This window comes from Pinus tabuliformis, chromosome 9, assembly GCF_031772625.1.
Source record: "Pinus tabuliformis cultivar Carrire ecotype Pingquan chromosome 9, CPIR1, whole genome shotgun sequence".
Classification (NCBI taxonomy): Eukaryota; Viridiplantae; Streptophyta; class Pinopsida; order Pinales; family Pinaceae; genus Pinus; species Pinus tabuliformis.
In genome coordinates, this window is record NC_142307.1 from 1,742,508,328 (window position 1) to 1,742,520,708 (window position 12,381).

Sequence of the window (12,381 nt, forward strand, 5' to 3'; positions counted from 1 at the left end):
GTCTGAGCATGGTTTATCATATTGTAGCCCTTGTGTACAGTTGCCCCAATCAGCTAATACATCTGCCACCCGATTACCTTCCCTCTTTGTGTGATGTAGGATAATAAATTGAAAGGAAGACATGATGTTTTTAATACTCTTGATTACTTCGTTGAGTCTCTAGGTATGGCATACTTGTTCTTTCGATTGAGCGTGTAAAAATTTTCGGAGGCATTGTATGGCAATATAGGAATCCGCATGAACCTGTAAAAACGTATATCCCTCACGAACCGTTATTTTCAACCCTTTTTCCAGGCCAAAAAAATATGTTATGTTGTTTGTTGAGGTACCACAATAGGAATCATAAATGTGTAGAGGTTGAGATGACTTGTCTCGAAAAATGCTTCCGCAACCCATTGGTCCTAGATTCTATGGAAAAATGTAACTAGGTTCGGTCTCCATAATGACGTGTAATTGTGTTTTCATGTAATTGATGAGGAAAAGAAAAATAAAATTGTTAATGCAATGCTTGTCTCATGGGTTTCATGAGCAAGGAATTTTATTTTAGTGATGGCTCCCATTGTGAGCCTTTAGGATTTGTCATCTAGTCATAAAAGTCAAATTGAGTCTATGTCATGTATGAAGGACCCTTCTTGGGTATGTTACATTGTGTATGAGCCATGTAAGCCCTTAAAGACCAAGCACAAACAACTCCTTCATGTCGGCTACAAAATGGAGTAACTAACCTACTCTAAGAGACATGTTGGCTCAAGCTCTTTCATGTCAGCTAATTAAAGAGGCAAACCACTATAAATAGGCAGCTCGGCCTAAGTTCAGGAGATAGAATTTCAGAGACACAATTCAGTCAAGATCTGAAGTTCGAGGATCTTCAAGGGAGTCAAATTACCAACGAGGAAGAAGGAAGGAGTGGCGAGGTATCTAACTGTTGATTTGGGGTTGTTTTGTGGGCCAACTAACCTCCACATGTGCGAGAGATCTATGTTGTCCATTACAGGAAGACAACTGAAATATTAGTCACTATAAGGAAAGTATTTTGGGTGAAGAACAAGGATGACATCAAGCTGAGTTGACAAACAAGCAATCTCCACCTAAAGCAAAGGGTATCAAGGACTCAAAGGTGACATTTCACACATGTTAGGATTTCTGAAGAAAGCCAAGGTTTGGAAGGCAATAGTAAAGGAGGACGAAGTTTGACTTTCATTGAAGGAAGAAGTTGTGTGGCTTGGTCTTGGAGTGGCAAATAGGTCAGGGGTTTTGGTCTTGGTATTCATCAATTAGAATCTCTATAAGAAGAAGAGTTTGTTCATGTTTTCCTCTCAAAGAGAGAGGTTTTGGAAGGATGATAGCCTTTATTTTGTCTCTTGTCTCTTTATGGTTTATGCATTGGTAGTTGTTTGATGAAAAAGATCACTAATAACCTAAGTAAAAGAATATCCTAATCTAAAGTAGTAAAAATCACTCACAAGAAGTTACTAATAGAAGAGAAGTCACATAATTACTATGCCCTAGATTTCTCAACATAGTATTAGAGCTATGGTGACTAAGTCAAGGAAGGGCATCTCATCAAAGGACACTCAAGGATCAAATATAAAGGAAGGCATCAAAGCGAAGATCATCTTAAAGTCAAAGGAAGCATCATAACCCTAGATCAAAGAAGTCTACAAAGAAGTATTGGGATCATCATCAGGAGGGAGAAGGCCAAAACCCTACATCTACCCAAGTTAAAGTGTTTTTTGAAGACTATTCATCCAAAGGAAGCTAGATCAAAAGGTGGTGTCATCTCACTCCCTCTGGGGTCAAGGATCATTCTTGAAGAAAACTACCTTCATCAAGGAGAAGTTTTCTATCCTCTATATCATCATCAACATCAAGGAAGCAGCAAGAAGAAGAAGCATCCTATCAAGTAAGTATATTTATGTCCACATATGAATCTGGAAAAATGTCTTTTTGCAAGGAAAGCAAAAAACTGGTTGGCGCTTCAAACTATCTTGCATGGAAGAAAGGGACAGATCTGAATCTCATTGAAAATGAGGTTATGGAACATATCAAACATTCTATCACTAAACCAAGAGAGTAAGATGCTCAAGCTCTTGCCAAATATATGAAAGGGGAAGTTAGGGCTCGAAGGATTCTCATAGATCCATCAAGAATCCCCTCATCCCATATGTATCTAAACGTGAAACTTCAAAAGAAATCTATTACAAACTAGTAGAGTTGTATTCTGTAAGTAGTGCTGGAGAAGTCATCTCATTAAGGCAAGAACTCTACACGCTGAAGATGTCAAGGGAAGATGGAATAGCCTCATACTTTATGAGGATATTTGCGATTCAGGATCAACTACAAGATTTGGGAGATGTCATGTCTGATAGTGAAATGACTACAATTGTATTAAATGCACTACCAGAGGAGTGGGGTAAATTTACTTCAAGTATTTATGGGAAGAAAGAAGCTACTTAATTCCAGGATCTATGGTCACTATGCAAGATTGAAGAATCTAGACTAAAGGCCAAATCTGATGTGGGAGCAAGAAAGTAAAATCAAGCTTATGCTGCAATAACAAAAAGAAAGGGATAATTTGGAAAGTTTGGTTTAAAAAAAAACATGGCTAAAATTCAGCGCTATGGGTGTCAGAAATATGGGCACTACAAAAGAGATTGTCCTAAGGTCATTAAGGACAACAAGAGAGGACGACAAGAAGCCCATATCGCAAAAGAACTAGAGGAAGTTGAAAAGAAGAAGTCCAAGAAAGATGAAGTAAGAGATCTCTATTAGTGAGATAGTCTTCCTCACCTAAGTTCTTCTCAAATTCCTAAGTCTTCTGTTCTAAGATATGGCTATCATGATTCACTAAATGAGATGCATCAAGGCATCACAAAAGAATTGAAAGCAAGAGCTCGAACATCATCATAGAGAAGCACGAAAGACATTTAGAATCTACGGAAGTCAAGGATATAGCTCTTGGGAATCTCAATGAAAACACTAGTGGCAAGGTCATTTAGTACAAGGTTCATCATACATCTGTCAAAAGGAAACTTCCACTGATGGGGATACTTTAGATCCTAAAAATTCTATGATGGAATCTACATTGAAAGGTTCACCGATCATAAGAGGAAGCAAGGTTTTTATCAAGAATTCCAAACTTGTGGAATTCATGGGATGATGGTATGATGACATAAAAGTGAAGCAGATCAAGGGATTGAAGCTCTTTCAATCAAGGAAGCTGCTACAGAAAGTCTGGATGACTCAAAGGAAAAATGAGGTATGTATGCTTACATTTGATATTGTGGAAGTCATGTCATATGGTTGTAGTAACATGGATCAATGCTCTATCTTGAGAGCATGATCAAAAGAAAGGATCTTCTCCCTCAAAGGAATGAAGGAATGCATGAGTCACACATTCACTAGATGAAATCAACATGAAGTATGAGGTGGTTGACTACAATTGAGGAACTCTTATTGGAAGCTCTTGGGAATGAAATGTGTGAAGAAAGGAAGGAAGAGATCATGGAATATGCAACCATGGTAAAGGCAATCAACATTCGAAAGACTAAGTAGATTTGACTAGGATATCTCCATGGAAGATATGAAGACTCCCATGGAGTCTGAAAAAGAAAGAGACCCTTGACAATATATATCTTTGGGAGATATGTCGAATGTATGCAGGAGGTTGATGCAAACTAAAAGATGTTATGATGAAAGACCATCACAAAGGTAATGTTGAAGGAAGGCTAGATATGGACTGATGGATCACTTTCTAATGATGACATGGCTGACTCAAGGATGAAAGTGATGGATGGTCGGTGCCCTATGTAGAAGTCCCAAACATGACGACTCCTAGATAACGAAAAGAAGTTCATGACATCATGAAGAGGAGTTCTTCAAGCATTTGGTTGTCCCACCATCTCCACCTAAGAAACTATTGTAAATCCCTAGTTAAGAGGGAGCTTGGAAACAAGTTTCTTACTTGGAAGAAACTTGGAAATTCCTAAGCCAAGAGGGAGCTTAGGTACATTCCTTCCATAGGAATGAGTACATTCCTTTATTGGAATAGATATGTCCTCCCTAATTAAGAGGGAGAGATAGACACATCATTCTTGTCTTCACTTGGGAAGACATAATGGAGGATTGGGTAAGCATCTGGCATCTAATGCTCTTTGAGGATGTATTAGGGCATCTAAGATAAGAGTAGTCATAGAGGACCGATATTCTTTGAGGACTGGGAATCCAAGATAAGAATAGTCTTGGTGGAACACACCCTGAGAACCCAGGTGGGGTATGTTCTGAGAGAGACAATGATGAGGGTGTTTATACATCATTGATCTCGCCAGCATTGTGCTCAGATCTCGTGGAGAGATACAGTGGTTAATCAAGGTCTTGCTATGTAACAATGTTGGTTGATATGATGTTATACAGATGGGTTACCAATCTGACTCTTCTTATGAGAAATTCTTCAAATTGGGAATGACCAAGTACCACTATGAATACCTCCCTCGTTAAAAGGGAGTGCTGAAAAATGTAACTAGGTTCGGTCTCCATAATGATATGTGTAATTGTGTTTTTATGTAATAATTCATGAAAAAAAGAAAAATAAAATCATTATTGTAATGCTTGTCTCATGGGTTTCATGAGCAAGGAATTTTATTTTAGTGATGGCTCCCATTGTCAGCGTTTAGGATTTGTCATCTAGTCATAAAAGTCAAATTGAGTCTATGTCATGTATGAAGGACCCTTCTTGGGTATGTTACATTGTGTATGAGTCATTAAATAGGTATGTACGCCCTCTAAGACCAAGCACAAACAACTCCTTCATGTCGGCTACAAAATGGAGTAAATAACCTACTCTAAGAGACATGTTGGCTAATTACAAAGGCAAACCACTATAAATAGGCAGCTCGACACAATTCGATCAAGATCTGAAATGCGAGGGTCTTCAAGGGAGTCAAATTACCAGCGAGGAGGAAGGAGTGGTGAGGTATCTAAGTGTTGATTTGGGACTATTTTGTGGGCCAACTAACCTCCATACATGCGAGAGATCTATGTTGTCCATTATGGCAAGAAGGCTGAAATATCAATCACTATAAGGAAAGTATTTTAGCTGAAGAACAAGGGTGACATCAAACTGAGTTGACAAACAAGCAATCTCCACCTAAAGCGAAGGGTATCAAGGACTCAAAGGTGACACTTCACACATGTTAGGATTTCTGAAGGAAGCCAAGAAGTTGTAGATCTGAAGTGGGAGCCGAGGTCTGGAAGGCAACAGTAAAGGAGGACAAAGTTTGACTTTCATTGAAGGAAGAAGAAGCTTTGTGGCTTGGTCTTGGAGTGGCAAATAGGTCAAGGGTTTTGGTCTTGGTATTCGTCAATTGGAATCTCTATAAGAAGAAGAATTTGTTCGGGTTTTCCTCTCAAAGAGTGAGATGTTTTGGCCCTGGATGATAGCCTATATTTTGTATCTCTTGTCTCTTTATGTTTTATGCATTGGTATTTGTTTGATGAAGAAGAACACTAATAACCTAAGTAAAAGAAGATCCTAATCTAAAGCAGTAAAAAGCACTCACATGCAGTTGCTAATAGAAGAGAAATCACATAATTACTATGCCCTAGATTTCTCAATAGATTCCCCTTGGATGCCCCATCAAAACTCGGTATTTTGAAGTGTTTTGGAGGTGGGGTGAACAAATTGATATCTTTATCGTTATGCATCAAACTGAGTGACTTGATGGGAGTAGGGTTAAACATTATTGTTTGTAGATCCAATGTTTTAAAAATATACTCCTTCATCCTTGTATTTGAGAATTCTTCCTGTGCAAAGGACAATGTCGCTAGCGTCTCACATATATTCTTAAATCTTGTAAACTAGCAACATTCCTTTTGTTTGTCTGAAATATCCTAAGGTTTCATTCTTTCCAGAGGTTCCATAGGACAAAGCCACAAGCGAGTCTCCAAGCTTGTGATGCTATGGGATTATTAAACTTATTGTCTAAACATTGCATTACTAATTCTCGGATTGTGCAATATTGAGGCGCGGACATCGAAATATCCTCCCTATAATATCCCAAACATTATGTGCAAAGGTGCAGGTTAGGAAAATATGTTGTGTTGTCTCCTCTGCTTGAGAACATAATAGGCAAATCGATGGTCCTTCGTAGCCTTTTCTCCTTAAGTGATCCCATGTAAGGGTTTTGCCATGTGTTAGTAACCATAAGAAAACTAGTTTCGGCTAGCTCTTACAATCCCACAGTTTCCCCCACAATTCTATATTGTCATCTACATGGAAATTTTCTAATATTTGATAGGCTTCTTTTAACGTAAATTTTCCAGTTGATTGGTGGCCCCATCTTAGAACATCTTGTTGTTGTGAAACCCTGATAGGTCTATTATCTAATAATTCTTGAAACTCCTTCCATGGATAACTCTCACCAGACCAATCTTCTTTATCCTTCCACACTTTCTATTCTTAATTCTTCGTAAATGGTTTCCAGAAATGAGTATATTGAGTGTTGGGTCAATGGGCAACCAACTGTCCAATAATCCAACATATGGTTAAACAATTATGTTTGTTTGGATAATTACCTTTTCCACCGACCACCGACAATATATAGACAAGTAAGGTTATGATAATTGTAGTAACAAGAAAACTGTTAAACTTTTCCCTCTATTTCATTTATTTATTCTTCTCTACATCTTGTGTTAATAGATTACCATGGTGGCATGGGTTAACTACTCAAGGATTAAATCTAAAATTATCTTATATAAAAACGATGTCCAAAAATGATTATTTAATATTTGAAATAGCTAATCAAAGCCCTTTATCATTATGAACCATCTCATTTTGAAAACAAGATTGGATCCTTTGTGCAAGAGGGCAGTGTGCAAGTGGAGGAACAATAGTGAATGATTGAACTACGATAATCCTCAAGGGAGAAAGGAATATCTCCAGAAACACATGAAAACTTTTTCGATATGAAACCCATAAACCTCAAAACTATCTGAATATAATATATACAAGAAAATCACAAGTATAAAAGCAGAACACAAAACTTTGCCCTCACAAATTGACGACATAAACTTAAACCACAGCGAAAATGTTCCTTAAATATCTTACATCTCTTCGCTATTTCCTTTCATGTGTAAGACACATCGTACAACGTTGACAATTGATAGCAATATATCATCATTAATAAATGACTATTTACTACAATCACAAGGCATTGGAAAAAAATTGTAAATATTGACGAAAATTAATATATATTTTATCATAATTTGTCATGTTTTTTGTTTTTGTTTTTCTTTTTTTTTTTCTTTTCTGTTTTGTTCACTTAATCTTGAATTTCATAGTTTATATAATACTTGATAACACACTGATTGCAAATTGAGCTGCTTCCATGGGCTTAATGAATAGTGTTATTGGGTCCCTTATATATTTTTGTTTTGTGGTTAAAACTATTATTTAGTTATGCTTTCATGAACTGTAACATACTCTAGACACTAGTGATCTGGTACATCTTATAATCCTTAAGGATGGAAAAGGAAACACATGAGATCATAAATTTTAAAAAATCAGTAACAGAAACCCCTAACTGTGGCTAGAATCTCCAATACTTAGAAGAGAAGACAAAATGAAGTGTAACGATAGAAAAGTGAACGCACTAATTTTTCGTATTTACATAGGAGAAGAAACTAAGTTTGAATACTCGGTTATATAAAATACACGGAATCTCTTAGAGAGTTGATTGAAAAGCTAAAAGGATTCAAAGGAAAAATTAGGAAAATTGCAACTACATCTTGCACTTCAAGCAATCGTGTGATAATTGAGCTTAAGGAGATGACTAGAACAATTTTCAAGAAATGCTCCATGTGTACAATTATGACAACAAACAATTACATGCAAATATGACATATATATACTTGAGTTGTATTTAAGAATTTGAATCGATGGAATCTTGTTTTGCAGCTTCAAGCATCTGCACTATGAGGGTCTTGACATCCCTGCATGCCGACATATTAAGAGATCAAGTTAAACAAATTATATAAAAACATTTCAGATTTCGAAAGAAAAAAGAGCAGGTTATAAATCTAATTAAAGCATAAATTAATTTGTGCATACGCTAATCTAGCGCCTAGCGTAAATTTAAACTATACAGGTAATCACCTTCGATCCTCAGCAGGTCTAGGAAAGGGAATTCGAAGTTTAAGAGTCTTCCCTTCATAGCCAACCTAGAAATGCCCCAAGTGCAAATTAGATATTCAGTGGCTGCCACTTGAAAAGATTCATTTCAATGTGGATGTACAAGTATTTTAAATTTGGGTGCCTCAAAGAAAGGAAAATCGAACAAAAGCGTAGTTGAAACTGCATGTGTACATCACTTTTGTAAACAACTAATTTTTCCAATAATACAAATATTGGAACTAATTTTTCCAATAATACAAACATTGGAAGGTGCTTTTGAATATTGTTTGCATGTCTTAAATCTGAACTAATATGAAAAAATTCCTTCATAGAATTGAAATGTACATCATTTAACCAACATAAGTTCCCAGCATCTTATCAAACCCCTTCATTAAGGTTGTACCGATAATGAAGGTAATCTTATCTAACGTTTTAATTATATTTTCATAATTAGAAAATATGTTTCCATTAACTAATTGAGATTGATAGCAGATAAATAGCTTCTTGTCCAATGTCCCCTTCGTAGATAACCATTATTGTGTCTAGACAACAAATATTTGCTATTTAATATGTTCACCCAAACCTCAAGTGACAAAACATAGAACAAGAAAGATCAAATATTTCTACACGAGGATGCTTTCTTTAAACTTTAATGGTCAGAGTATCCACCACCTATTAAGAGGGGGGACATAGTATCAATCTTAATTGGGTGTGACCTGTTCCAATTTAACGACCATGATGGCTTCCAATATTCAAATGTCCTGCGCGTGAGGACATGCCAGCCCACAAGGGGCAAGCATGTCACTTAGGTAAATTGAACCCTAGTGGGGCCAATAACAACCCTCTACTTCCATTGATTCAGTAAGCCCCCTTTGACTGGTTCCAGTTTAATTACCTAAGATTGGAACTTGGGATTAGAATTAAAAGGTTGTTCAATCTTCTACTTTTTCTGACTATAGTAGCCTATGTGTGTCACTTCTAACGATTGCTTGTATTGTCAATAAATCTAATAAATATTGAGTCAAAGACCCATAATGATGACAAATCTAGATCTTCCCCAACAATTTTCACACGTACATATGCTCTCCTTTTCATAGTTGTCTACCTTACCATCATGACATCCTATTTATTAAGCTACATCTTCAATAGGTACAAGCCAAAGAAACAATTATGCCAAAACAACCTAAACAATGTTTAAAATCACAATTTACTCCAAAAGTGTTTACACCAAGCTTGGGGGTGCTTCATGTGATTTTGGGGTGAATGGCATGTTGATTACCCTTGGTTATATCATTATGGCCATAGACATTGGAGTTAGCTTACTCATGGATTTCTATGCCTTGTCTTGATGCTTGTGTGGTATTCTTTCATGGAGCTTTGGAGAGTTGATGGCATTCTTTATGATGTGCACATGGAGAGTGGGTTGATTGCTTGGAGAATGATTCACCTTGTAGGAGTGTTGGAATCTTGGAGGAGAGTGTTCAGACCAGTGTTGCACGAAGTGGGGACATTTTTTGCAAGCGAAGCATCTCGAAAGCATCTATTTTATATATATATATAATTAATTTTGCATTTATATTAAAAAAACATCCATAATACCAATTTAGTTGCAGAATATACAAAAACATGCATATTTGTAGACAAATTAAGATAGATATGGTATCCCGTATCCATAGTACATCAATGATTAATTATTCAAGAATCAACCATCTAGATTCTAGCAATTACAAACAAACATCAAATTTTTAAGCATATCACTGATAGTAGACGGTAAAAAGTATCAATTTATAAAGCATATAATAGTGTTAAATTTCGAATACCCACTGGATTTATTATTTCACGGGAATTTAATTTATCCCAAACAATTTATTTATTTACCCAAATAAACACTGAATCACCGAAAAATAAAATGATTGGTATTTTGAACTTCTAGAATTAAATATATGCAACAAAAATGAACTAGAAAGATCAATCACACATTGCAAAAATAAATCACCTACAACAATTCTCCCATCATTTAATTATTTGGAAAATTTAGGTTTTTCGACCCACTGAGATACTAGGAAAAATACAAAATCCCGGAACCTATAACTCGGCTCCTATAGAATGAATTCGGACCAAGGAACTCGACCTTTAGGAAAATAGCCGGATGAAATCAGCCTAAAGAACTCGACCCAAATACTCAACCAGTAACTCGACCTACGCCCTCCTTGCATGCCACTAATTCACACAAAGGAAAACTCGGCCCTCTAGCAACTCGACCTCCTCCAGATAAAATCAATCTCCCTTCGACAACTTGGCCCTGCAATCTCCTCCTACTCAGCCATCCTAGATTTTCCCCAATCCACTTGCACTTCTCCTTCTTTGCGCTCCTAGTCCACAAAGCCACTCGCACATAGAGAAAATCCCTTTCTTTGAATGATGATTCTCTCACACAACTTGTGTTCTTATGTGTCTTCACCTCTTCGCTAGGCCTCCTTTATAATCTTTGTTGAGTCCAAATGCCTAACCCCAATCTCACTTCTAGAACCATCTTGGAGATCAACAGTTGAGATTATTTCTAAGTCACTTAAATAATTAAATTATTTATGCTTAGAAAATGACTCAATAGTCCACAATAATTAATTTACTTTAATTATTGTACTTTTCCTAAGTTAGACTCAGGATTCAGGAAAGAAGACAAATCACTTACTCCACCAAGCAAGAACCTAGAAGAGGAAAATAATGTCTTCCACATGCTAAGACACCAAGCCTATGTAGAAGACCTTCCGAAGCTACCACTCATTTCAACACTCTCTCCTAGCAAGGAAGAGATTCTCCACTACTCCCAGCATATCTCGGTGCTTGGCAAACTTCCCTCTGACTAGAGGCTTAGTGAGAACATCTGCGACCTACTCCTCTGTAGAAATGTACAGCAATCTCACAACACCCGTCTAGACCCTGTCTCTGATAAAGTGATATCTGATTTCGATATGCTTGGACCGATAATGAAACACAGGATTCTCAGAGAGCTTAATGCAACTTTGACTATCACAGCGAATCATTGTTGGCCCCATGTGCAGATCAAATAACCCTGCAAGCATCTTGTGAAGCCACACTCCCTCACAACTCACCATACCCGTTGCCATGTACTCTGTCCCTATTGAACTGAGTGCCACTAATTGGTACTTCTTACTAAACCATGAGATCATGGTTGATCCCAAGCTGAAACAACATCCAGATGTGGACTTTTTGTCCACCACACTCCCTGCCCAATCAAAATTTGTGTACCCTTGCAGCTCCACTCCTCCAACTCTGACATACCTCAGTCCAAAGTCTACTATGCCACACAGGTATCTCAGCACATGCTTCATTGCCACCCAATGAACTTGTCTCGGCTCCACCATGAACTAGCTGAGTGTATTCACAACAAAACATATATCTGGCCTAGTGTTGACCAAATACATCAAGGAACCTATCAATTGTCTGTACAGTGTGGGATCCACTAATTTACCTTCAAAAGTGCTTAGCTTCTTCAGGTTAGTGATCATTGGTGTAGACATAGTCCTACAATCCTCCATCCTGAACCTCCTCAAGATCTCAACTGCATACTTGCCCCGCCCAAGGAAAATCTCTCTTAGTTGTTGCCACACCTCCAATCCCAAAAAGTAGTGCATCAAGCTGATGTCCTTCATGTCAAATTTTGAAGCAAGATCCTCCTTGCAAATCCCTTTGAATTTCTCTGATCCCATAAAAAACAAATCGTCCACATGCAATACCAATATGAGTGGTTCACCCTGAACAAGCACAAAGTACAAGTTGGGATCTGCCTCACTCTTAGTGAAGCCCAAACCAAGAAGATATTCATTGATCCAAGCATACCATGTGCGCAGAGCCTGCTTCATCCCATAAAGGGCCTTTTTCAACCTACGCACATGGGAATCTCTCCCATGCACCTCAAAACCTTGAGGTTTCTCAATATACACCTCCTCCTCAATTAGGGCAGACCCTACTTCATCCCATAAAGGGCCTTTTTCAACCTACGCACATGGGAATCTCTCCCATGCACCTCAAAACCTTGAGGTTGCTCAATATACACCTCCTCCTCAATTACTCCATTGAGAAAAGCAGTCTTCACATCCATTTGATGTATCCTCCACTCCATCTCTGAAGCAATGGACATAACTGCTCTAATGGATGCATATCTAGTGACAGATGTGAATGTATCCTCA

General features: G+C 37.4%; 1 protein-coding gene across 1 annotated transcript in view; it reads right to left on the reverse strand.

The window, feature by feature from the left end:
• Positions 1–7,635: 7,635 nt before the first annotated feature.
• The window catches only part of LOC149155680 (non-canonical heme oxygenase HOZ, chloroplastic-like), a 244,687-nt gene continuing 239,941 nt past the window's right edge, over positions 7,636–12,381 (reverse strand). The window contains exons 11-12 of the mRNA XM_089445922.1: positions 8,153–8,217; positions 7,636–7,989 (exon numbers count right to left, since the gene is read on the reverse strand). Of these exons, the coding sequence (XP_089302048.1) occupies positions 7,920–7,989; positions 8,153–8,217 (135 nt within the window). The 3' untranslated portion in view covers positions 7,636–7,919. The remainder of the gene's footprint in view (positions 7,990–8,152; positions 8,218–12,381) is intronic.